The sequence below is a fragment of the Chenopodium album genome, chromosome 1 (assembly GCF_948465745.1).
Source record: "Chenopodium album chromosome 1, dcCheAlbu1.1, whole genome shotgun sequence".
In the NCBI taxonomy this organism is placed as follows: domain Eukaryota; kingdom Viridiplantae; phylum Streptophyta; class Magnoliopsida; order Caryophyllales; family Amaranthaceae; genus Chenopodium; species Chenopodium album.
The window spans coordinates 36,289,385-36,316,891 of NC_137834.1; the positions used below are offsets into that span (position 1 = coordinate 36,289,385).

General features: G+C 42.3%; 1 protein-coding gene across 1 annotated transcript; it reads left to right on the forward strand.

Annotated features, from left to right (window-relative positions):
• Positions 1-2,981: 2,981 nt before the first annotated feature.
• Positions 2,982-3,938, forward strand: LOC145631316 (putative mitochondrial protein AtMg00860). Its single transcript, XM_081683397.1, has 2 exons — positions 2,982-3,130; positions 3,599-3,938. The coding sequence occupies exons 1-2, from the start codon at positions 2,982-2,984 to the stop codon at positions 3,936-3,938; spliced, it is 489 nt and encodes a 162-aa protein (XP_081539523.1).
• Positions 3,939-27,507: the final 23,569 nt, after the last annotated feature.

Genomic DNA, 27,507 nt, shown 5'->3' on the forward strand with positions numbered 1-27,507 from the left:
GTGCCCCTTCAGGCTAATGAGCCCCTTGGATAGAGGGTAAGGTATAGCGGAAAAGAAATTAGACACTGAAGTTATTGTACTTTGTATATCTCTCTAAGTACACTTTCTCTCTCTAAACACTCTCTAACTTAAGCTTCGGAAGGGGGTTCCTTGAGCCACCCCCGAGGGCAGTTTACGTGTGCTGCCGTGTTTAGGTTGCAGACGGCACCCGGCTCACCCAGCAGAACCCTTCAATCCACAACTGGATCAATTAGCGCTAGAAGGAAGGGAAGGATCATCTAACCTGAGGTTCACCAACTGAGATAGGGACTAGTTCACAAACCACCATGGTCGGGGAGGAAGTTGTACAAACACCCATACCCAAAGCCAACAACACCAACCAAACACCACAAAAAAACAAAAGCAGCAACTGTCGATCCCTAAGGATCCGCCGAAAAACCCAAATCAACCATCTCACAAAAATCCAACCCCATCGGATTGACGTCAATTGCAGCTAAAGCAGCGTTGAAACCAGTCGATCCGACAGGTTCTAGTTCCATTTTCAAATACGGAATGCCGTTGACAAGCGCAAACAATGAACACATTGTTTCAGCACCCATTTCCTAAAAACCGCAGCCTGTAAACATGCCAGCCATCCTGCAGAACCTCTCTAAGTGCAGTAAGGAACAGCTGGCAGCAATGATGGAAATCCTTGCCAATATGGGTAAGGGAGCGAGCTCATCACCAACAGCGGCAGCTGCGGATCCAGCAGTAAAGAAGCCAACACACCCAATCCTCACCCTCGATCAGATGGAGCTCGTTCAGGTGAGGAAGAAGGTACTGGAGTTGGAAGCTCGCAATCTGAACCGAGAATGGAGTGTAGAGGAAATAGCCCAGGCTGGGATAAGCCTGAAGAGGCGAGTTCCCCGCAGCAGGTCATCGGCCTCATAACGGGGACTCGGCCCTGACAGAGACAAGCGAGCGCGGATCCAGGTTATTCCAGATGATTCCCCATTTTGCCGGGAGATTCTGGAGGAACCAATGGAGAAGATGAAGATGCCAAGCTGTAGGTACAATGGAACCACAACACCTAAGAACCACATATTAGCTTTTGAGAACAACAAAGTGCTCTATACCATGACGGATTCGGTGTGGTGCAAAGCATTCCCACCAACCCTGGAGGGGTTAGCTGCGGAGTGGTATGGGGCCATCCCTAAAGGTTCCGTATACTCGTATAATCAGTTGAAGAGGATGTTCATGGAGCATTTCATAACCTTGGTAGATCGAACTAAGATGACAACTAAGGTGATGTCACTAGTTTAGGGGAAGGATGAGCCCCTGAGAGAGTTCATTACCAAATTCAACAAGGAGGCAACAACTATCCCGAATACGAGCCAGGAGGTAACACTGCTTGCCATGCAGAGCGGCTTGCTGTCAGGCTCACCGTTAAGAGAGTATATGGGGGCGTAAGAGTATCAAAACGCTGGCTGAGGCGCTGGGTAAAGCGCACGAGTTCATCAAAGCAGACGAAACAGACAGAGCAACGTTGAGCAAGAAGGCGCCAAGCGACCTAGTTAAGCAGGTAGAAGTCACCCGGGCAGAAAATGTAGCCAGGGCAGACCAGCCAAGCAGAGCTGAACAAGGTCGCAGAGAGGCGGACAGAGCTGTGGGAGTAAGAAGGTCAGATTCGAAGAGAGGAGGAAGGTCAGGAAGGTTCAATCAATATACCCCACTAACCCACTCGAGGTCTCACTTCTTCAGTGTGAACAAAGCTGATTACAAATGGTAGAGACCCTCGAGAATGGTTAATAGGAACCATGATCCCAGCGAGTGGTGTCACTTCTGTAGAGACCGTGGCCATACCACTGATGAGTGCACGCATTTGAAGGATAACATAAAAGATCTAGTCAGGAGAGGATACCTGAATCAGTTTAAGCAGCACACTAATCCTCCCAGAAGAAGAGATGAAGATAGAACAGGTTGTGACCGCAGAGGAGGTCACAGGGGTCCTGCTAAAGACAGGGACAGAGACAGTAAGCCAGAAGACAGAGTGTATGTGATCAGTGGTGGACTAGTGCACAGGGGAATAGTGAACAAGGCACGAGCAGACCTGCGGGTAATGATACATCGGATAAATTACAAATAGAAGCGTAGATGGCTACCGCTTCCTTCGCAGCCGCGGCCTACATTTGATGAATACGATCATGAAGGCATAATCTATCCTCATGATGACCCGCTTGTGGTGACAATGAGAATAGCAAATTGGGAAGTGGATCAAATATGTATAGATGGGGGTAGCTCAGCCAACATCATATACATCAGCGCGTTCAAAGAGTTGAAGTTATAAAGGAAAGTTCTAAAAAGGGTAAGTTATGAAGTCACGGGGTTCAATGGATCCGGATTGAACCTTGAAGACATAATTGAGCTCTCAGTTCGAGTACGGGAAAGGTAAAAAAGACGTGATATTCGGGCAGAGGTCCCGGTGATAGACTCTCCTTCACCTTACAATGTGATCATAGGAAGGTCGCTCATTCATAAGATCAGCGGAGTGGTTTCCACCTACCACCTCGCCATGTCTTACACAACTAATGAAGGGCGATCAGCATAGCTCAGGGGAAGCCAAAAGATGGCTCAACAATGCTGCATAACTGCTTTAAAGAAGCCCGCCAGGATCAGGCAGCACCCGATCTCATAGCAAAGATCCCTTGAGCAGCTTGAGAGAAAGTCAAGGAAAAGGAAGCGCGAAGAATACCGTAGGGAAAAGGATAAGCAAAAGTTGGCCATGGAAAATATTGAGCCTGCAAAAGAGGAGATGGCCAAGCTACTGCCCAACGGGGAGCACGTTACAATTGAGCTCACCGAGGGTGACCAATCAAGATCGATGAAAATCTGGAAGGATATTGATCCAGTTTTAGGGGTACACCCCACAGAATTGTTGAGGAAGAACAAAGATATCTTTCGCGTTTTCATCAGATGAGATGCCTAGAATTGACCCCGCAGTCATGGTGCACAGTCAGAACGTGAGAGAGGATATCAAGCCAGTAAGGCAGAAGAAACGAAGCTTCTCCACGGAGAAAAACCAGGCCATCCAAGAGGAAGTAGAAAACCTTTTGGAAGCAGGATTCATTGAGCCTTGTGATTATCCAGAGTGGTTAGCCAACGTAGTCATGGTTAATAAGGCAAATAGTCAGTAGAGAATGTGTGCTGATTTCACCGACCTCAACAAAGCCTGCCCAAAGGACTGTAACCCGCTGCCACGAAGAGATCAGCTTGTAGATTCAACCAGTGGGCAAACATTGCTGAGCTTCATGGACGCCTTCTCAGGATACCATCAAATCATCGTGCACAACCTAGATAGACAAAAAACCGTATTCATTAATGAAAGGGGAGTGTACAATTAAATAGCTATGCCCTTTGGGTTGAAGAATGCAGGAGCAACTTTTCAGAAGACAATGGATAGAGTGTTCATGTACCATAAGGGTAGAAATGTGGAAGTATATATGGACGACTCAATTGTAAAGAGCGTCACGCAGGCAGGGCATATCATGGATTTAGAAGAAACATTTGCCACCCTAAGCAAATACAATATCAAACCTAATCCTATTAAATGTGTCTTCAGGGTGAGTACAGGAAAGTTCTTAGGCTTCCTGATCAGTGAAAGAGGAATAGACGCTAATCCGGAGAAGGTTGAGGCAGTCATAAGCCTACCTGAGCTTAAGTGTATCAAAGACATCATGCGATTGACACGAAAAATGGCCGCACTGACCAGATTCATCAGCAAGTCAGCAGACAAAGCCTTGCCGATCTACCAGCTGTTGAAAGGGAACAGAGAATTTAAGTGGGGAGTCGCAGAAAGAGAAGCTTTTGAGGGTATTAAAGAGCATCTGACTAAGCTCCCAACAATGATCAGCCCGGAGCTGAGGGAAAAGTTGCAGCTGTACATTTCTGCGTCAATCTAGACAATCGCAGCCGTCCTCCTGGAAGAAAGACAAAAACAACAAAGGCCAATATACTTTGTGAGCCACGTACTGACTGAGGCAAAACAAAGGTACCCATTGGTAGAGAAACTGGTCTTTGTAGTGGTAACAACAGCAAGGAAGTTGAAACCGTATTTTGACGCGCTCATAATATAAATCCTCACAAATCACCCACTGGAAAAAGCATTTCAAAAAATGGACGCATCAGGCAGACTCTTGTAATGGGACACCGAGCTTTCAGAGTATGAGTTGGAGGTCAAACCTAGGGCGCCATCAAGGCACAAGCCTTAGAAGTTTCATCGTAGAAGCCCCTTATGAGGAGAAGGAAGACGACGTTGGAATATGGAGGGTAGAAGTAGATGGATCCTCAGCCTAAATCGGGAGCGGGGCATGAATCATAATGACATCCCCAGAAGGAAATGTATTTGAGTACGCCATAAAGTTCAAATTCAAAGCATCAAATAACGAGGCAGAGTACGAGGCAGAGTACGAGGCAGCGCTGGAAGGCCTGCGTAAAAGTATCGCAGCCGGAGCCAGGAAAGTCCATCTGTAAACTGACTCCCAGCTGGTCGCCAGTTAACTTAAGGGGGCGTACTAGATTAGGGAGCCCGCCATGTTGAAATATGTAACGAAAGTATAGGAACTGGCAGCCCAGCTAGTTCACTTCCAGATAGACTTGGTCCCTAGTGCGGAAAACTCCCAGGCAGACGCCTTGTGAAAGTTAGCCAGTTCTACCCTCTAGAGCCTCACGAGGACGGTGATGGTGGAAGTCCTGGAGGAAAGTAGTATCGCCGAAAAGGAGCAGGTGAACTGCATTGGGCAGCAGCGAGCTTGGTTCACATACATTCTGGCATACAAGGTTCATGGCTCGCTACCAGACGACGAAGTGCAGGCTAAGAATGTAAAGAAAGACTCCAATTGTTACGTGGTAATGAATGGGGAGCTTAACAAGAAGGGCTTCTCGAAACCATTGCTGAATTATATCCTAGAGTGGAAGCAGGAAAACATTATGGAAGAAGCCCACTCAGGAATATGTGCCAACCATATTGGTGGAAAAGCATTAGGGGTGGAAAGTTATAAGAAGAGGCGCATACTGGCCAACTCTAGCTCAAGACGCGCTAGCATATGTAAAAAAGTGCGACAAGTGACAAAAGTACTCCCTAGTCATAAACTAGCAAGCAAATGATCTGACTCCAATCCTCAGCCCGATCTCCTTCGCGCAGTAGGGAATGGAAATATTGGGACCGTTCACCACTGGGTCAGCGGGCAGAAAATACCGCATTGTGGCGGTAAACTATTTTACTAAGTGGATAGAAGTGCAGGTACAAAATGGACACCCAAGTGAGGACGTTTATATTGAAAAACATCATCGCAAGATTCGGGGTGCCACATTGCATAGTCTTTTACTACGAATGCCAATTCAACTGCAACACAATCAAGGATTAGCTGGAGGACATAGACACCAAGTATGCAAGTGCCTCAGTCGATCTGCCACCCCCAGAGCAATGGTCAAGCCAAGGCAGCAAACAAGATGATCCTAACATCCATGCAGAGAAAGTTGGAGGAGCACAGGGGCCTATGGGCTGACCTAGTCCTAGAGGTCCTATGGGCAAATAGAACCACTAAGAAAGAGTCTACTAGAAAAAAAGCCCTTTCACCCTAGCCTATGGGGCTGATGCAGTTGTCCTAGTGGAAGTGCAGATTCCCAGCCTAAGGATACATCATTATGAACAACAAGAAAACGAAAAACGCATGATGGAAGAGCTATAATTCTTGCCGGAAGTAAGACTAAAAGCAGCCCCCAAGTTCGCAGCCTAGAAGTGCAGGATTTCCAAAGCTTTCAATAAAAGTGTCAAGCATAGGGAGCTCCTCCCTGGAGACTTGGTCCTCAGAAGGACAGCAGTAGTGGGAAGAGGAAATCAGCATGGAAAGATGTCATCCAATAAGGAAGGTCCTTTCATCATTCATGAGCAAGTAGGACCAGGTACATTCCTCCTTGCAGATCAAGAAGGTCGGGTCTTAAGAAATAGTTTCAATGCTGATGTGTTAAAGAATATTTTGTTTAAAAGGCAAGAAGTTAAGTAGAAACAGAGACACCAATTTCAATTTTGCAATAACTCTATTTAGTTCATATTATGTTAACTAAGGCATCTGAGCCATCTTTAATTTAATGAAATAAAAGCCTCTACGTGAGGAGTATATAGCGTAAACTTGTTTTGACATATCATGCTTTAGCATCATATACTATCATATAGAAATAAAAAAAAAAAAAAAAAAAAAAAAAAAAAAAGAGAGCAAGAAAAATTCAAGTGCTGAAGGTAAAAAGCACCCTAGCACAAAGCAACAAAACAACGTTAAACTACGAAGGAAAGAATCCCTCCCAAACCCCAACCTCACCAGCTCAAAGTAAAACAGGGCACCACCTCCGGGACACCTGAGGGGGAGGAGATAGATACATACAAGGCCTTACAAAAAGAAGTAAGTGGCACAAAATAGCAAGTCGCAGCATAAACAAGCTGAACGACATAAATAAGTCACAGCAAAACAAGCTGAATGACACCAAGCGAGCGGTAAAAAAGCTTATTGACACAAGTAAGTCTCAGCAGAGCAAACCAAATAATGCCTAGAAAGGCAACAATTGAATAAGATAGTCAACATGCAAACGAGTCTCTATCAAATCTTAATAAAGTACATAAGGAACAAGCACCCAAAGTAAATAGGGCAAGAAGACTAAAACTCAACAAAGTTCCTGCTAAACACATCAGAGAACAAGAAAGCAAGAGAGCTCTCTGCAGCAAAATCAGGAAAACAGGGTAGCCCAACCTACGAGGCCTCGATGTGCGCAACAAAGAGGCCGATGTGCTAAGATATAGGTACTGCTATACCTCGGCCCAGCAGCAGGCCCAGATCAACACGCAGACTATGAGATAATCAACATGCAAAGTAGCAGAAATACATACAATACAAAGCTGAACCCCTGCCCACCAAGGCAAAGTAAACATTCAGTAGGATAGTTACAATATATGCAAAGTTGAGCCCTCGTCCACCAGGACAAGGAAACACTAAGCAATTAAAGCTAGAAAGGCATAAATTCAAGCTAAGCTGGGCACACCCAACAACAAAAGACAAAGTATTATGAGAAAACACAAGGAAACATCGGGACAATGGGGAACATCCAAGTTACAACGGATCTGGGTGAGGGAAACTCAGTGAAACCACTAGAGTAGGAAGGTGACAGCTGCCATAACCTTTATTGTCCACCAGCCAAGGACTCCACCCCAATAGCTTCAGCAACATCAGGATAATGGGGAACTTCCAAGTTCAGCACAGCATGGTCAGGAAGCTTGCAACTGGAAGCACGAGGGTGGTTAGCAGGCAACTCAAACAAACCAGCCTCGCCCGCAGCCTCGACTAAGGCCCAGAAGTTTTTGAAACGAGCCTGTTGTTCCTCACCTCCACCATATAAGCCGCTCACGCACTGAGCTGCAGCCTCCCATCAACCATCATGGCGATTAGCCAATAATTTAGCAAAAGCAGGGGAGAGCGCAAAGGTCTTAAGTGCCTCCTTCCTAGCAGCTTCCAGTTTAGTAACATGCCTAGCCCGCAAATCAGCGATCTCTGCTTCCAACGCCTACACCCTGGCCTGAGAGGTCCCCAATTGCTCCTCGCACCTCTTCAATTTGGTATGGGTGAGCTGAAATTCTCCCAACTAGAGCTGCAGGGCGTCTGCCCTCTCTCTTAGAGGAGTCACCTCACTGACCATAACTTCCTTCTCAGCCTAAGCCTGCTGAACCTCCAAATTCTTTTGAGAAAGAATCAAGCCCTTATTCTGATATTCCTTCTCCACTACCAACAAGGCATTGGATAAATCTTCAATAGACCTGACATGCTGCAAAAAACGCAGAGAAAGAAAAGAGTAAGTTAAGATAGGAATCAGTGGAAGGAAAGAATAAAACAAGACACTAACAATGGAACGAACGGAGATAAAGAGAAAAAAAAACCTTCTGCAAGTCATGGAAAGCCGTAGCAGCAGGGAGGCTAACTAAGTGCGCGTAGAATCAGCTGGAAGAAGAACTCCCTAAGTTAGACGATACCCCAAAGTACCGCCTTTCTAGGAGTCGTCCACAAACAAAGACTCGTCAGCCCTCACGTTCATCTCAGGCCGAAATGGAGCATCCTCAGCTCCAGCATTACAAAGTATAGGGCAAAGATGGACATCAACGGGAACCTCATAAAACTCAACAACCCCAGAAGCACGAAAAGTACCTCCTGCAGAGATTGAGGTAGCAAACAAGGGGTTCTCAAAAACATCACTCAAGAATTGGTGAACACAATGATTACGTTCACTGAAATTCTGAGTGTCAATGCCCCTATAAGCATTCCCACCAGGGAGCCCAGTGTTAGAAGAATGAGAAGCAAAGGAATCAAGGCCAGAGGAGGTACGCGCCTTCTTTGTAACGGGCTCATCCTCAGCAAGAGCAGAGGTCACAGGATCATCCTCCAGGTCGATGACTGGATGATCCTGCTTGTGAGCACCCCCTACCTTAACGTGCCCACCTCTTGAGGCACTTTGGAGCCGCCCTCTCAGTCCAGTAGGGCGCGGCGAAAACTTGGGAAGCTCCATGATAGTTTCATCAAGAAGCTGGAAATCAGCAGCTTCAGCAGAAGGATCAACATGGTCCTTCACAGCAGTAACATTGTCAACAAAATTGGGCTTTGAGCCTGTAGCGGTAGTTTTAGCCTCATTAGAGGGAAACTTGAGGACACTATCCGCAAATTCATCAGCAGTAGTCTTTAGATCATCAGAAGCTTGATCACGTTGCCTTTTGGCAGCAAGGGTCTGAGGTGCCACCCGGCCGGAAGCCGCAACAGGCTGCTTCTCAGGAGAAGCACCATGTGCCACTAACGCCTCAATTTCTAAAGCCGCTCTTTGAGGGGCAGGCCGAGTCTCACGCCTACTCCCAAAAATAGTGGATGAAGGCTCAATTTCAGCATGGCTGGACCATGTGCGGTTAGCAACAGTCACGATACCGAAAACAACCCGCGGCTCAGCGGGAGCCAAACACACTTCATTTTTCTGGGAGCCAGCATACACCTCCAGCATGTTAAAGAGCTCAGGAGGATTTTCAGGAGTAGCAGTTAAAGGGTCTCTCCAGTTATCAACCATCCCAAGGATACTCTTGTCCAACTTGTCATAGCCTGAAAAGAGGAAAGACAAGAAAATAAAACAACGTAAAGAACTAAGACAAAGGAGAAAAAAGAAAAGAAAACGAAAGAAAGCCAAGAAGCCTACCAGACTCATGTGTACGGCACAAACGCATAGCAGAGAGCTGCTCGTTACCCACAATGTATATGGAGTTGGCCAGGCATATCTTCGGAAATTTGGAGTCACCAGTCCCCGCTCCCTGCAGATCCTCTAAAGCCTCCATCTAACGGGCAGACTCGTAGGGGGAGACAGTGACTCCAGCCATGTTAGTACAGATTTCCCTGAAGTTATGTGGCATAGCAGAAGTGAAAGGCACCTTCACCCAGAAGAACTTGCCAGTCCAGTCCCTAAAATGACCAAGTTTTGGGTAGGACAAGACCCTGCCTTCCTTAGAGCAACAGAATACCGCCCAGACTCGGTCCCAGAAGTAGACCGCTTCAGGCTCATTAAAGACTTGAAGAAGTACAAGGACTTAGAGTACCTCCGAAACCGTAGAAACCACAGCAGGCAAATATGAGTACGAAGAGAAGATGGATGCAGTAGGGAAATACAGATATTGAAGGCATGAAACACATTCTCCAGAGTATGGTCAAGACGAAACCTCAAACCCAAGTCCAGCTGAGAGGCAAACACAGCAATGTGCTCGTCAAGGGGAACAGATAGCTTTGCACCATCAACGGGCAAGACCAACTCGTAGCCCTCCCCAAAGCCACAAAACTTCTGCCCAACAGATGCAAGGTTCAACCTTTTAGCATCCTTGCGCCATAGAGAGTCCAGCACGTAGTTCTTGGGCCCGTAGCACTTGTCATCCAAGAAAAATTCAATCTTGCTCTCCTCCACAAGCTCCACCACATAGGTGGGCTGACAATAAAAAATAGAACGATCACTTGGGGACTTAGTCATCTTGCTCGTTTGAACAACTGGAGAGGGATATGGTGATGGAGTATCAATACTGCCACCCCACACTACATAATAGTCAAACAAATTCATATCAGTCATGTCATCAAGCCAAGCAAAACTTTTTAAAGGCTGAACATGGGAAATGGGACTAACAACAGACACGTTAGGGGGATTAGCTAACATCTTTTAACGCATTACGTGTAAGCTTAAACGGGTAAGGTGGGACAAAGGAATCCCATCCTTAACAAGCACCCGCTCGCACTAGGGATCAAAGAAATCAGGGCGAGGCTTGTGCTGAAAAGGGAAAAAGGCACTACCCTCAGCGGGACTACTACTGCCCGACCCAAATGCAGCAGTAGCTGTCGCAGCAGTACCCGTCCCTCTCGCAGCGGGGGGTCAGGGAAAAGGCATAACCATTAGTATAGGAGTGGGGGAAGAAGAACGAGAAACAGAAGGAGTGTGCGTAGGGTGCTCACCTGAAGGAGATGATCAGGAAGGAGAATTTGATTTAGTGGCAACTTGAAGCTCACTTATGTTTTGATTATCTAAAACGTCAGACATTATGTAATCTACAAAGATAAAAAGCCCACGAAGAGGAGAAAAAGCAATGGGGAGCCGAAAATCAAAGATCGGTTTAAGGAGACAAGGACAATGAAGGAATAAAATGGAAAATAACCATGAATGCAGCTACAACAACAAAAAAAAAGGGGAAAAATTATGCAATGTCGATTAGTGCAAATCGAAAGATACAACCTTTGTTAGAAAAAAGCAAAAAGAGGCGAAATTGGTAAAATACATACAACAAAAATGTACAAAGTAAGTACCTTTAGGAGAAAAAGTTGCAGAAGCAACAGAGTACAATAACAATGGCGGATACAAAAACCTAAACAAAATAAAGTTCGAAATTGCAGTCAAAAGAGAAAGAAGAAGAAGCAAATTAGTAAAGAAGTAAGAGCGGAAAAATAAAAGAGAAAGGAGTATGGAAGAAAGTCGAAGCAAAAAAAAAGCGAAGAAAGCAGAAACTTACCACAACAATGGAGGAACACGAGCACCTAAAGAGGAGAAATGAAGAGCGAAGATTTTAAAGTGACAAGTAATAAAGAAGGGAAGATGAAAAATTAAGGGAAGTAGAAGAAATGAGTAAAAAGTAGGGGACAGTGAATTTAATACGGAATAAATGGGCAGTTAGAAACAAAGCAAAGCCAAACCGTCATGTCACTTCTTTAAATTCAAACTGACTGCCTGGATAATCAACATGTGTCCCACCCATGCAAATACTGTTCCCGGCAAAAAAAAAAAGAAAAAAAACGTGCACTTCAGTGGGAGTGCTTGAAATTCCTCTCCGCAAGCTCGTCATTACTCAGACTTCAGCGGGAGTGATCGAAATTCCTCTTCGTAAGCCTGTCATTTCCTAGACTTTAGCAGGAGTGATTAAAATTCCTCTCTGCAAGCTCGTCATTCCTCAGACTTCAGCGGGAGTGATCGGAATTCCTCTCCACAAGCTTGTCATTTCTTAGACTTCAGCGGGAGTGATCGAAATTCCTCTCCACAAGCTCGTCATATCTCATACTTAAGTGGGAGTGATCAAAATTCCTCCCCGCAAGCTCGTCATTTCCAAGACTATAGCAGGAGTTATAAAAAACTCCCCCTGTAGTCCAAGCAAGTCATAATCGAATGTGCGTACAGCAGGCAGAAATGGAGCCAACACAAAATTCAAACAACAACAAAGACGTCATCATCAAAAACAGGACCTGCCTCCCAAGTCTCCGGATCGCAGCCAGAACCTAGAGACTTGAGGGGCTACAAGTGTGCTGGATAATTCAGCTAGACGACCTGTTGAGCAACAACCGATAAGGCTACACGCTCAGAATAGCTGGCATGAATAAACCTCACGCCATCTCTTGGGGGGCTAGTTGTAGGGGATAGCTCCTGTTGAGCTATTCCTTCTAGCTGGGCTCAGTTAAGAAGACTGCGCTGCATATAAAGAGTCGGCATGAGTGATCTTATACCACCTCTTGAGGGGCTAGTTGTATAGGATAGCTCCCGCTAAACTATCACCTAGCTCCCATGGTGCGCACTCACTGTCGAGAATGCAGTTAAGAAAGGCTCTCCAGCTTGATAGAGTCAGCCCGCAGGGCAAACTAGGCTAGACTCTCCATAAAGGAGATAGTACGCCTATAAATAGATGGTAAGGTACAGCGGAAAAGAAGTTAGACACTGAAGATATTGTACTTTCTATATCTTTCTAAGTACACTTTCTTTCTCTAAACACTCTCTAACTTAAGCTTTGGACGGGGGTTCCTCGAGCCACCCCCGAGGGAATTTTACGTGTGCTGCCGTGTGTAGGTTGCCGACGGGACCCAGCTCACCCTGCACAACCCTTGGATCCACACCTGGAACACTTGTATTTATTGTTATGTTTGTCTCCCTTGGGGGCGGCGGAGGCCCTTGCGGGGGAACGATATATGTTGGGTGTCCCTTCGGGCTAATGAGCCCCTTGGATAGGCGATGATGTGCCTTACGCCCCTTAGGGCTAATAAGCCCCTTGGATGGGTGATAATGTGTCTTACACCCCTTAGGGCTAATGAGCACCTTGGATGGTGAAAATGCCATTTTTCTGATTACGGTCTCATATTTAGGCATGTCTTGGAACGGTACTTGATCGGATAACCCCATAATAAGCAACTAGGATGGGTGATAATATAATTGACGCTTTCTAAGGGCCTAATGGGTGACAAGTGTCTGTGAAGAAACATGTAGACTTATATATTTAAAGCAACATCAATGAAGAAAAAAAATGTTATTGCTAACTTATGTATACTTGTATTTATTGTTATGTTTGTCGCCCTTAGGGCCGGCCGAGCCCCTTGGCGGGGAGCGATATATGTTTGGTGTCCCTTCGGGCTAATGAGCCCTTTGAATAGGCGATGATGTGATTTACGCCCATAAGGGCTAATGAGCCCCCTAGATGGGCGATGATGTGTCTAACGCCCCTTAGGGCTAATAAGCCCCTTGGATGGGCGATGATGTGTATGACGCCCCTGAGGGCTAATGAGCCCCTTGGATGGGCGATGCTGTTTCTAACACCCCCTTATGGCTAATTAAATCCTTGGATGGCAGATTTTGTGTTTGACACCCCTTAAGGTTCATGAGCCTCTTCTAGATAGTCGATCATTGAAAACTTTGACGCATACAGCCCATTAAAATTTCGATAAAAGGCCTCTAGCATGGTGAAAATGGCATTTTTTTTTATTACGGTCTCATTTTTAGGCATATCTTGGAACAGTACGTGCTCGGATCACCCCATAATGATCCCCTAAGATGGGAAATAATATAATTGACTCTTTCTTAGAGCCTACTGGGTGACAAGTGTCTGTGAAGAAACATGTAGACTTATATATTTCAATCAACATTAATGAAGAAACAAATTGTTATGGCTAACTTATGTATACTTGTATTTATTGTTATGTTTGACCCCCTTTGGGGAAACCGAGCCCCTTGGGAGGGGAGCCGATATATGTTTTGTGCCCCTTCGGGCTAATGAGCCCCTTGGTTGGGCAATGATGTGCCTGACACTCCTTAGGGCTAATGAGCCCCTTTGATGGGCGATGATGTGTCTAACGCCCTTTAGGGCCAATGAGCCCCTTGGATGGTCAATGTTATTTCTAATGCCCCTTAGGGCTATGAACCCCTTGGATGGGCGATAATGTGTCTGACACCCCTCAGGGCTAATGAGCCACTTGGATTAGAGATGATGTGTCTGACACCCCTTAGGGTTAATGATCCCCATCTAGATATGCAATCATTGAAAACTTTAATGGATTCGGCCCACCGAAATTGCAAAAAAAGGCCTTTGGCATGGTGAAAATGCAATTTTTCTTATTACGGTCTCATTTTTAGGCATTTCTTTGAACGGTACGTATTCGGATCACCCCATAATGAGCCCTTAGGATGGGCAATGATATAAGTGACGCTTTCTAAAAGCCTCCTAGGTCACAATTATCTGTGAAGAAACATGTAGCCTTGTGTATTTGAAACAATATCAATGAAGAAACAAGTTGTTATGCCTAACTAATGTATAATTGTATTTATTGTTATGTTTGTCGCCCTTGGGGGCGGCCGAGCCCCTTGGGGGGGGAGGCGATACATGTTTGGTGTCCTTTTGGGCTAATGAGCCCCTTGGATAGGCGATGATGTGCCTTACGCACCTTAGGGCTAATGAGCCCCTTGGATAGGCGATGATGTATCTGACGCCCCTTAGGGCTAACGAGCACCTTGGATGGGCGATGATGTGTCTGACACCCTTTTTGGCTAATGCGCCCCTTTGATGGGCGATGATGTGTCTTACACCCCTTATGGCTAATGAGCCTCTTGGAAGGGAGATGATGTGTATGACATCCCTTAGGGTTAATAAGACCCTTCTAGATAGTAGATCATGGAAAACTTTGATGCATTCGGCCCACCGAAATTGCGAAAAAAGGCCTCTAGCATGGTGAAAATGCAATTTTTTTTATTACAGTCTCATTTTTAGACATGTCATGGAACTGTACGTGCTCGGATCACCCCATAATGAGCCCCTAGGATGGGCGATGATATTTGACGCTTTCTAAGAGCCTTCTAGGTGACAAGTGTTTGTGAAGGAACATGTAGACATATATATTAAAAGCAACATCAATGAAGAAACAAATTGTTATGGCAAACTTATGTATACTTGTACTTATTGTTATGTTTGACGCCCTTTGGGGCTGCCGAGCCCCATGGGAAGGGAGCTGATATATGTTTGGTGCCCCATCGTGCTAATGAGCCCCTTTGTTGGGCGTAAGGAGGGTGACCCCATCGTAAGGGGTACTCTCCTTAAATGCCCATGGCCGCTTTAAAGCCTAGGATTTTACACTTGTTAGGGTGTATTAGGATTTGAATTCCTGACTATTTGGGAGACCTTGAATTAGAAATAATACTCTCATCACGCTTTTTTGTTAGAAACAAGTAGGAGTTGCCAATATAGGCGTAGGGATCTAGGTTTAGGGTTTAAGATCCACGCCATCTGGTGGCGTGCGCAACTCTTTGAGTCGCCCTGGGTGCCGCTTTTTTGTCGTTTGCCTTAAATGAAAACGCGTTTTTAAAACTTCCATAACTTTTGATTGCAAAATTGGATTAAGGCATGTGAGATATCATTAAAAATCTCTGAATGTCTACTTTCCAATGTAGTTAGAATTAGGTTAAAATATGTTATGGATTAAAAGTTATGGCCGTTGGAGTACAAGGTTATCGGCTTTAGGGCCCAATTTAGTGTTTTGATCATAACTTCTTAGTTTTCGCTTGGAATTAGGATTATAATATACCGTTGGAAATCTCTTTGTAAGGGCTATCCATCAGTATAGGCCTTGCATGGGAACTTGATATTTGGTTTTTCTATTTGGCTCGGTTATTCAACAATGTAGGTTCCATTGGATCCAATCATTGCATTTGACACTTTTGGGTCCGTTATTAAACAAGTTTACACATGTATGAACACATTTTAGGCCTAATTAGTAATCAGACAAGGCTCTAAGATAACTTGGTCTCAAATATGGGTTTTAACTTACTTCATAATTCTTTTCATAGTCCATAAACATTTCAACTTTGATCTAACATGAAGAACTGATTTTTGTAACATCATCGCACTTCCTTTCGGGACAAGAGGCCAAAAGTAGGTGTCTACAGATAGCCCCCACTTTGATCAAGTCTAGAATAGACGATGATCAAATTAGTCAAGGAAATAAATCCAAGACTCATTCTACAAAGTTCTTAAAGAATAGAGAATCTTTCAGAAATGTTAAGGATGTCGAAACAATCCTTGGTTGCTAAGTGTTTGAAACAAGTTGCTATTAAGGCTAGAAATTTTTTTTTCCTATTCTTAATGCGCTAAAGAATCTAGATTGATCCTTTGCAATTGTAGAACGCTTTTACAAGTAAAGGTATTCTAGGTGATGTCAAGTCATGAGAAGAGATCGGTTTTAAAAGGATAAAAGGGGATGATTTCCTCTCCATCGTGCCATTGTTCGTCTAAAGTCCATCGATATGTCATTGAAACTTTAGCCTGACTTTAATAAAGTAAAAAAGATGAAAAGGTGTTTTTGGTATTCGAGCCGAAATGGTCCGGTATTCGAGCCGGGTCTGGTATTCTAGCCGGATGTCCACAAGATAGAAATACATGTCTCAGGACTTGAGGCATATATCCAACTCTAGTGAAAGGGAAGAAAGTCAGCAACTCTCTCATCAGTTTTGTCCACAAGATGAGTACACGTGTCTTAGGACTGGGGGCACGTGACTACATAGGCGCGACATCGTCACGTCGCTTCTTTATACAGGGGATGAATTCGACACCCTACCTGTCCGATAAGTTAGTAAGCGCACAAACTATCGTATCCATTCAAGAAGTGCATGTTCCTTAAGGTTTGGCGCGCCTGTCGACTCGTTGAGCTAACGCCTACAGTAATTCTCTACCTTTTAGTCAAGAGAGGTAGATCTCGCAAAGCTTGGGCTGAGTGAAATTTTACGCAACACCTAGGCAGTACTATTTTGCGCCGTACGATACGCCATTTGCATTTTTACGCTGCATGAAAACGCCTTCCTTTTTGCTTCGGACGTGAAAAAAGAAGAAAACTCGAACATTTGTAACGTCAGTATAGTAAAATGACAAACCTATCTATGGGTGCTTTAACGTAAAGCACCATTACGAAACATCTTAAGGCACTCGTACGAAAAACGTTCAAAACGTATGCTTGGGGAAGGAACAAAGCACAGTGTGCATGCAAGATGATGCAAAAAACTAACAAAGAAGAAAACAAACTACAAAATGCAAAGTAATTTAAAAGATTTTGATAATTTGCGTACCATTACGTCTAATAACGAGAAAAAACCGTTGAAAAAAGGATCAAATGGATCAACAAATGTATACTTGTATATGTTGTTATTTTTTACGCCCTTAAGGGTGGCCGAGCCCCTTGGGGGGGCGACATACGTTTAGTGTCTCTTCGGGCTAATGAGCCCCTTGGATAGGCGATGATGTGCCTGACGCCCTTTAAGGCTAACGATCCCCTTGGATGGGCGATGATGTGTCTCACGCCCCTTTGGGCTAATGAGCCCCTTAGATGGGCGATGATGTGTCTGACGCCCCTTAGGACTAATGAGCCCCATGGATGGGCGATAATGTGTCTGACACCCCTTAGGGCTAAGTAGCCCCTTAGATGGGCGATGATGTGTCTGACACCCCTTAGGGTTAATAAACCACTTCTAGATAAAGCGATCATGGAAAACTTTGATGCATTTGACCCACCAAAATTGCGAAAAAAGGCCTCTAGCATGGTGAAAATGCGATTTTTCTTATTTTGGTCTCATTTTAGGCATGTCTTGAAACGGTACATGTTCGGATCACCCCATAGTGAGCCCCTAGGTTTGGCGATGATATAATTGACGCTATCTAAGAACCTCTTGGGTGAAAGGTGTCTGTGAAGAAACATGTAGACTTATGTATTTGAAGCAACATCAATGAAGAAACAAATTGTTATGGCTAACTTCTGTATACTTGTATTTATTGTTAAGTTTAACGCTCTTTGGGGTGGCCCAGCCCCTTGACGGGGGGGGGGGGGGGGGGCGATTTATGTTTTGTGCCCCTTTAGTTTATAAGTCCCTTTGATGGACGATGATGTGCCTGACGCCCCTTAGGGCTAATGAGCCCATTGGATGGGCAATGATGTGTCTCACGCCCCTTAGGCTGAATAAGCCCTTTGGATGGGCGATGATGTGTGTCACTCCCTTTAAGGCTAATGAGCCCCTTGGATGGATGATGATGTGTCTAACACCCCTTAGGGTTACTAAGCCCCTTCTAGAAAGGCGATCATGGAAAACTTTAATGCATTTGGCCCACCGTAATTGCGAAAAAAGGCCATTAGCATGGTGAAAATGTCATTTTTCTTATTACGGTCTAATTTTTAGGCATGGCTTGGAACGATACGTGCTCGAATTACCCCATAATTAGCCCTTAGGATAGGCGATGATATAATAGACGCTTTGTAAGAGCCTCCTGGGTTACAAGTGTCTGTGAAGAAACATGTAGACTTATGTATTTGAAGCAACATCGAGGAAGAAAAACAAATTATTACGGCTAACTTATGTATACTTGTCTTTAATGTTATGTTTGAAGCCCTTCAGGGCGGCCAAGCCCCTTGGGAGGGCGATATATGGTTAGTGCCCCTTCGGGCTAATGAGCCCCTTAGATGGGCGATGATGTGCCTGACGCCCCTTAGGGCTAATGAGCCCCTTGGATGGGCAATGGTGTGTCTTACGCCCCTTTGGGGCTTATGATCCCTTTGGATGGGAGATGATGTGTCTCACTCCCCTTAGGGATAATGAGCCCCTTGGATGGATGATGATGTGTCTAACACCCCTTAGGGTTACTAAGCCCCTTCTAGAAAGGCAACCATGGAAAACTTTAATGCATTTGGCCCACCGTAATTGCGAAAAAAGGCCATTAGCATGGCAAAAATGCCATTTTTCTTATTATGGTCTAATTTTTAGGCATGGCTTGGAACGATACGTGCTCGAATTACACCATAATTAGCCCCTAGGATGGGCGATGATATAATAGACGCTTTCTAAGAGCCCCCTGGGTTACAAGTGTCTGTGAAGAAACATGTAGACTTATGTATTTGAAGCAACATCGAGGAAGAAAAACAAATTATTATGGCTAACTTATGTATAATTGTATTTAATGTTATGTTTGAAGCCCTTCAGAGCGGCCAAGCCCCTTGGGAGGGCGATATATGGTTAGTGCCCCTTCGGGCTAATGAGCCCCTTAGATGGGCGATGACGTGCCTGACGCCCCTTAGGGCTAATGAGCCCCTTGGATGGGCAATGGTGTGTCTTACGCCCCTTAGGGCTTATGATTCCTTTGGATGGGCGATGATGTGTCAAACACCCCTTAGGGTTAATGAGCCCCTTGGATGGGCGATGATGTGCTTGACTCCCCTTAGTGTTTTGGGTATTTTTATCCCTTAGGAGAGTTACAACACAAAGACTGGTCTTGCTCGAGCTGTACCTTTCAAAATACGGAGACTCCGGTTGTAGGAGCTCCCCTTCGGCGATCAAGTTAGTAAATTGAAAAGGAATATAGAGTGCGGAAATTTAGGTGGGTATCTGTTTGAATTCCAAGCTCAGATGTATCTCTGGTGTGAGAGAAAGTAGGTGTAATAAATGATTGATTATGTCCCCAAAAATGGGGAAATATCTCCTTATGTATAGGGTCGTAGGGAGGTGTGCCCCTATCTAGGTCACTTGACGTAGAGTGTAGTGGGTTGCGCCATGTTACGGTGCTTCTTAGAAATTGGGCCCTTGAAGGCCACAATTTCAGGAAATATCTGAAAGGGGACACGTGTCAGATGGCTATTGGTCTACTTGGACCAGCCTAGGCTTGCCACGTGGCCTTCTCTCATTGGTCCACATGTCTAGGGTATTTTAACCCTAAACATTTGCCCCTCACAGGGGTCACGTGTGACACCTGTGACATGTGTCCATCTGAGAGGGATTTACAGTTAAAACGACTCGTTGAATCAGAGGTATGACGGGGATGCCCCCGTTTCACCCCTCTATAAATAGGGGTTTAACCCCCTCCTTCTCTCACTATTTTCTTTACTTTGACTTTCTAGAGAGAGAAAGAGAGATACTTAGAGAGAGATAATCTGATCCCGTCTACGTCAGATTCTCAAGATTTCTGTCTGGTCACTTTTACAACACCCAATCACCGTCTGTTGCAGTTTTCAGAGTTTTAGAGCTACAGAAAGGTAACCGTTGTAGACACCCATTTGTGTCTCCCCAAAACCAAACCCGGTGATGATTACTTTTCACGTCGAATCATAACCAAATGAAATGAAAGTGTGGAAAGTCTAGTGTTGCGGAAAGTTTTAATTTCTTTTCTTTTCTCTCTGTTTTTGAAAACCTATTTTAAGAAAACAGCCATTCAAGTTTGGTTGGTCCATGATATGGGTCCAAAAGTAGTGTAGTTGGATAGGACTTGAAAAGAGCTTTCCAACGATATATTTTAAGCCTAATTCTGATGAATGTTGAGGAAGTTATGGCCAAATTACGAAACTAGGCCCGTTTTGAACCTTATATGTGGCCCAATGATCTAGGAATGGTTTTAGTCTTCTAGATTATTTTAGAAGGTTCTTTTCATTCCTAATTCAATTAACATTGATAAATTGACTTTTGTTGACTTTTTAGAGTCTTAATCAGAATAAAAGACTGTTTTTGAGGAAAATACGATTGTATCCTCCTGTATGGTAAAATTTTATCTGATTTTAGAAAATGGGTCAAAAACATTATTAGCGCCTGACGCTAAGCTTGGCGCCTGGTGCTATTATTAGCGTTTGGCGCTAACTCTGTTTTTTCACGTCAGAACTCTGGTTCAATTTTCTATCTTTTTGGCTGATTTTCTCTATTAATAGCCTCTTAAAAACTCCGTTCTCAATCACGAATACTCATCTACAATCATCCTAGACGTGAAAGTTTTTAATTTATGAGGGCTTGGTCCCAAATTTCTAGTTCAATTATTGAATTTAAGTCTGTGATTTTATATTTTCCTTGAAGTCACTAACGCGTGTATTTTGTTATTAGAAAGAGATACGAAGCATCCAAGTAAGGGCTTTAATTGATTTATTGATATTATGATATAAGAATCATGTCTAGGTTGTTATTATGATTCCTAGTGTCATGTTAGGGTGTTTTGATCTTCCTAGTATCATGTTTAGGGTAAGAACTTAAAATTCCTAATATCAAGTATAATTAAAAGTATGCTTCCTATATTCTTTCCTAATAGCATGTTAGTATCATGTTAGGGCTAAAGCTTTGATTTTTATTATTTTGTGACATGCTAGGGATTGTTATTAATCTTGGTATTAATATTATGCTTTAACATGATTATTTTAATCATGATTATTTTAATTATTATTATTATGATAATTATTATTATGATTGTTATTTTTATAATTATTATTTATTGATTATTATTATGTTGCTTGATATTTATTGTTATTGCTTGATCACACCTTTTATGCATGTTTAAAGGGAATTGGTACTTGTAATCACGCTTAATAAGATAATTAATAATCTTGTTTAGGGTTAATATGATTATAATTCAAGTGATCGCCAATAATAGATTTATTTGTGCATTATTCAACCAACTTAGATAAAAAGGTTTAGGGTAAACCTATTGCTTGCATGTTAGTTAGAAAGCGCACATGAATACGATCAGAATAAAGTAGAGGCCTATTATTAGGGCAGCTTCAATCTCTTTTAGGTTAGATTTGTACCTTCATCCCCAAACTGTAAGTCATGGTTCCAGGAGTTAACGATCTTTTGGATCGTTAAGGGGTGTAACCTTCACCTCGTGAACAGTTTACAAGTTCTTAAAACTTGTTGGCGACTCTTTTGCTCTATCTTCTTTCCCTTTGGACGCCACCGTACTTTAGTGTATGATCACAGTGGGGTTCAATCTTGGGATAATGCTTAAAATATTTCGTACAGTTTTTTGGCGATTCCACTGGGGAGGATTTCTACTTTAATTCCTGAAATTTATTTCGGCAATGATTTAGAATGAGTGGATGAGACTCGAAAAGTTCTAAGTATTTCATGTGCGTAATTTTGATTAACATTATTGTCATATTCATAAAAAAGATCTCATTGGAAAGACCATCCGTAATGAGATAAAAACATAGGATTTTTATACGTAGGAAATTTGAGGAATATTTTTCACAACTAGGACTGAAATAATGCCGCGCGAAACTGGAAAATTTTATCGAGCACAGAAAGCTGCTAAGGCATGTAGGAACTAGCATCAGGAAACAAAGTCTATCGCCACTTATTTTTCTTTAGCACCAGGCGACAGCTTCTGTCGCCAGGCGCTAAAGCTAAATTGTGGCGTCGACCTCTGTTTGCTGGCGCCAAGTTCTTCCAATACCGAGCCAGAACAATGCATTCTAATTTTGACCAGTTTATAGCACTGTTTGCTCGATCCTACTTCCAGATTGAGTTTTTCTCACTTTTCTGAATCCCATATGTGTTCTAAATATGGACATAACCCCCTGAGAATTCATGCTCCATCTACCTGATTGAACGCTTTGTGCAACAAAGGGTACATCCGAGAATGTTGAATTCACCAAACCATAGAAGCGAGTTTTTCTAAACTCGCGGTGTCCCATCCACTGGCGCCAACCCTTCACGGTTATGCTTCCTCGCGGTGCATCCGAACAATTTACCATGGACCCTCTTTGACTAACTTATATCCTAAACTTTAGAGAGATAGAGCCATGGTTAGGTTGCAAACTCATTGCATCATTTTGTGCCTACTTGACTAATTGTGCATTATTTGTTGTGCATACTCTATGTGTTTTTTCCTAACCGTTTTTTTGACTTGTGTTAAGACTAAACAAACTTATTTATGACTAAAAGAACTTTTCCTCATTAATTAATTAATTAATTAATTTGAACTAACAAATATGTCTAAAATCGAGTCATAGTCCTTTTAAGTCAACCCAGATTTTTTATTCCCGTATACTGCACGAGCGTCAACATTTTTTGGTCATATCCGGAGTTCTAGGAAGAACTACGAGTCTTACATCCTATGGATCTGTAGCCCCGAGTTTTATCTTTAATTTGGCGTTGGTTTCATTTCAATCAGAGTCAAAATCAAAATTTATGACTAAAATACCATTGTATGTCTAGTTGAATTCATATACGTGAAGTCTTCACTTAGTCTTTGCTTGAGTCTAGTCACATAGTCTAGCCACATAGTCATGACACGAGTCTTAAAATGTCACCTACACTCACTAGTCTTAGCACACACTTTGTACATACTCTTTTCACACCATGACTATGTCTTAGGTTCATGCATGAGTCCGTTTTTTCCGTCATTTGAGTTGGGGGTACATTATATTCCTAATTTTTTCATATCTCTTCATCTACATCATCTTTCCATTGTCTACATGCTTTCCCCATATCACGACCTTCATTCTTCCAACCTTCTTCCATCTATGCATGTTGAATATAGTTGAGTCAAATAATTAACAATGAATATCCCTAATTTCCCTTTCCACAGTACTTGGTCGAGGAGAGAAGGGCGATTAATCAAGGATAACCTCTTTATTCAAGTCTTACTTTTTGATAAACCGATTCGTCAAAAGAGGAAATCTAAAAAGATAATGGCAACTAAAGAAGAAGTGAACGAGCTTAGGAATCAATTGACTGGCGTGACTGAGGCGTTGAAGGCTTTAACCCTCAAAATTAATGACCTTAAGAAGCAACAATAGATGGACCTCATGAAAGAGAGCTTTAGCAAGCTATCTAGTGACTACAAATTTCAAGGCATTAGTTCACAAGGGGTCTTAGTGGACAAGGAGCTTCTTCCGCAGAATTTTAATGCCAACGACATCCCGAAATTCAAGGCAATTAACAACCCTTATTTTCATCTAAGAGCTTTTGAAACAATAATGAGTATTAAGGGTATTGATGAGAAAGTGTTTCCCTCTATATTTTCTCTATCTCTTGAAACTGTTTGCTAACAATGGTTCTTCTCCTTTGACACAGAGAGAACCTCTACTTGGAAGTCAATAGTGAACGCTTTCATTGATATGTACAAGTGCAATATTCAAGTCAAAACCGATTATAGACAACTTGAAATGCTAAGAAAAAAAGAGAATGAAGGCTTTACTTCTTTCTTTAATAAGTGGAGGAAAACTTCCGCTAAGATGATTGAGGTGCCCTCCGAAAAAGAATTTGTGAGGATGTTTATCAAGATTCTCCAAGAGAAGTATTCGAAGCATTTAAAATATCAACATAATTTGAATACTTTCAAAGCCGTTTATGACATCGGAATTGAAATCGAAGATGACCTCGCAAAACAAAAAGCTAATAACAATAGTAACCACAGTGGCTGGAAAGGAAAGAAGAACGACAATCCTTCTTCTTCCGAAAACGCCCACTCTAGTAATAATGTTAGTACCTTTGACCATAATGGTGTCTTAGCCATGGAAAATCAATGATCTAAAAGGAAACCCAGGAGAGAGTTCACACCCATTGGAATGACCTACGATGCTGCTTTCGATCGTCTCTATGAGCAAGGGTTAATCAATCCTATTGGCCCTACCGAGGATCCAACGCTAGAAAGTCGATCTTCTAGATGGATTCCCAACTCTTATTGCATGTACCATCGAGGACGTGGTCATACTACTGATGAATGCTACAGGTTTCAAAATCTCATTCAAGATCTCATAGAAACAAACAAGATCCCATTGCCTCTAGCTAGCGAGAAGACTGGGTGATGATGAAGCAAACAACACAAGACAAGGCGAGCTTCAACGACAAGATTTCATGACCTCTTTTTCCTTTTCCTTTTTTTATTTACCCTTTCCCTAATAAGTATAGCATAGGCACCTTTCTTTTCCTTTAGATTAATTTTGTAGTTTCTTTCTTTTACCCTTTTAATAAAATGAGCATTTATTTCTTTGCATATGATCATTTCATTACATTGCACTAAATATAAATAAATAAATAAATAAATCATTGTCAAGCTAAGCACAAGGTATACCAATGATTTGAGGCACCCCTTGAGGAAAATACGATTGTATCCTCCTGTATGGTAAAATTTTATCTGATTTTAGAAAATGGGTCAAAAACATTATTAGCGCCTGACGCTAAGCTTGGCGCCTGGCGCTATTATTAGCGTTTGGCGCTAACTCTGTTTTTTCACGTCAGAACTCTGGTTCAATTTTCTATCTTTTTGGCTGATTTTCTCTATTAATAGCCTCTTAAAAACTCCGTTCTCAATCACGAATACTCATCTACAATCATCCTAGACGTGAAAGTTTTTAATTTATGAGGGTTTGGTCCCAAATTTCTAGTTCAATTATTGAATTTAAGTCTGTGATTTTATATTTTCCTTGAAGTCACTAACGCGTGTATTTTGTTATTAGAAAGAGATACGAAGCATCCAAGTAAGGGCTTTAATTGATTTATTGATATTATGATATAAGAATCATGTCTAGGTTGTTATTATGATTCCTAGTGTCATGTTAGGGTGTTTTGATCTTCCTAGTATCATGTTTAGGGTAAGAACTTAAAATTCCTAATATCAAGTATAATTAAAAGTATGCTTCCTATATTCTTTCCTAATAGCATGTTAGTATCATGTTAGGGCTAAAGCTTTGATTTTTATTATTTTGTGACATGCTAGGGATTGTTATTAATCTTGGTATTAATATTATGCTTTAACATGATTATTTTAATCATGATTATTTTAATTATTATTATTATGATAATTATTATTATGATTGTTATTTTTATAATTATTATTTATTGATTATTATTATGTTGCTTGATATTTATTGTTATTGCTTAATCACACCTTTTATGCATGTTTAAAGGGAATTGGTACTTGTAATCACGCTTAATAAGATAATTAATAATCTTGTTTAGGGTTAATATGATTATAATTCAAGTGATCGCCAATAATAGATTTATTTGTGCATTATTCAACCAACTTAGATAAAAAGGTTTAGGGTAAACCTATTGCTTGCATGTTAGTTAGAAAGCGCACATGAATACGATCAGAATAAAGTAGAGGCCTATTATTAGGGCAGCTTCAATCTCTTTTAGGTTAGATTTGTACCTTCATCCCCAAACTGTAAGTCATGGTTCCAGGAGTTAACGATCTTTTGGATCGTTAAGGGGTGTAACCTTCACCTCGTGAACAGTTTACAAGTTCTTAAAACTTGTTGGCGACTCTTTTGCTCTATCTTCTTTCCCTTTGGACGCCACCGTACTTTAGTGTATGATCACAGTGGGGTTCAATCTTGGGATAATGCTTGAAATATTCCGTACAGTTTTTTGGCGATTCCACTGGGGAGGATTTCTACTTTAATTCCTGAAATTTATTTCGGCAATGATTTAGAATGAGTGGATGAGACTCGAAAAGTTCTAAGTATTTCATGTGCGTAATTTTGATTAACATTATTGTCATATTCATAAAAAAGATCTCATTGGAAAGACCATCCGTAATGAGATAAAAACATAGGATTTTTATACGTAGGAAATTTGAGGAATATTTTTCACAACTAGGACTGAAATAATGCCGCGCGAAACTGGAAAATTTTATCGAGCACAGAAAGCTGCTAAGGCATGTAGGAACTAGCATCAGGAAACAAAGTCTATCGCCACTTATTTTTCTTTAGCACCAGGCGACAGCTTCTGTCGCCAGGCGCTAAAGCTAAATTGTGGCGTCGACCTCTGTTTGCTGGCGCCAAGTTCTTCCAATACCGAGCCAGAACAATGCATTCTAATTTTGACCAGTTTATAGCACTGTTTGCTCGATCCTACTTCCAGATTGAGTTTTTCTCACTTTTCTGAATCCCATATGTGTTCTAAATATGGACATAACCCCCTGAGAATTCATGCTCCATCTACCTGATTGAACGCTTTGTGCAACAAAGGGTACATCCGAGAATGTTGAATTCACCAAACCATAGAAGCGAGTTTTTCTAAACTCGCGGTGTCCCATCCACTGGCGCCAACCCTTCACGGTTATGCTTCCTCGCGGTGCATCCGAACAATTTACCATGGACCCTCTTTGACTAACTTATATCCTAAACTTTAGAGAGATAGAGCCATGGTTAGGTTGCAAACTCATTGCATCATTTTGTGCCTACTTGACTAATTGTGCATTATTTGTTGTGCATACTCTATGTGTTTTTTCCTAACCGTTTTTTTGACTTGTGTTAAGACTAAACAAACTTATTTATGACTAAAAGAACTTTTCCTCATTAATTAATTAATTAATTAATTTGAACTAATAAATATGTCTAAAATCGAGTCATAGTCCTTTTAAGTCAACCCAGATTTTTTATTCCCGTATACTGCACGAGCGTCAACATTTTTTGGTCATATCCGGAGTTCTAGGAAGAACTACGAGTCTTACATCCTATGGATCTGTAGCCCCGAGTTTTATCTTTAATTTGGCGTTGGTTTCATTTCAATCAGAGTCAAAATCAAAATTTATGACTAAAATACCATTGTATGTCTAGTTGAATTCATATACGTGAAGTCTTCACTTAGTCTTTGCTTGAGTCTAGTCACATAGTCTAGCCACATAGTCATGACACGAGTCTTAAAATGTCACCTACACTCACTAGTCTTAGCACACACTTTGTACATACTCTTTTCACACCATGACTATGTCTTAGGTTCATGCATGAGTCCGTTTTTTCCGTCATTTGAGTTGGGGGTACATTATATTCCTAATTTTTTCATATCTCTTCATCTACATCATCTTTCCATTGTCTACATGCTTTCCCCATATCACGACCTTCATTCTTCCAACCTTCTTCCATCTATGCATGTTGAATATAGTTGAGTCAA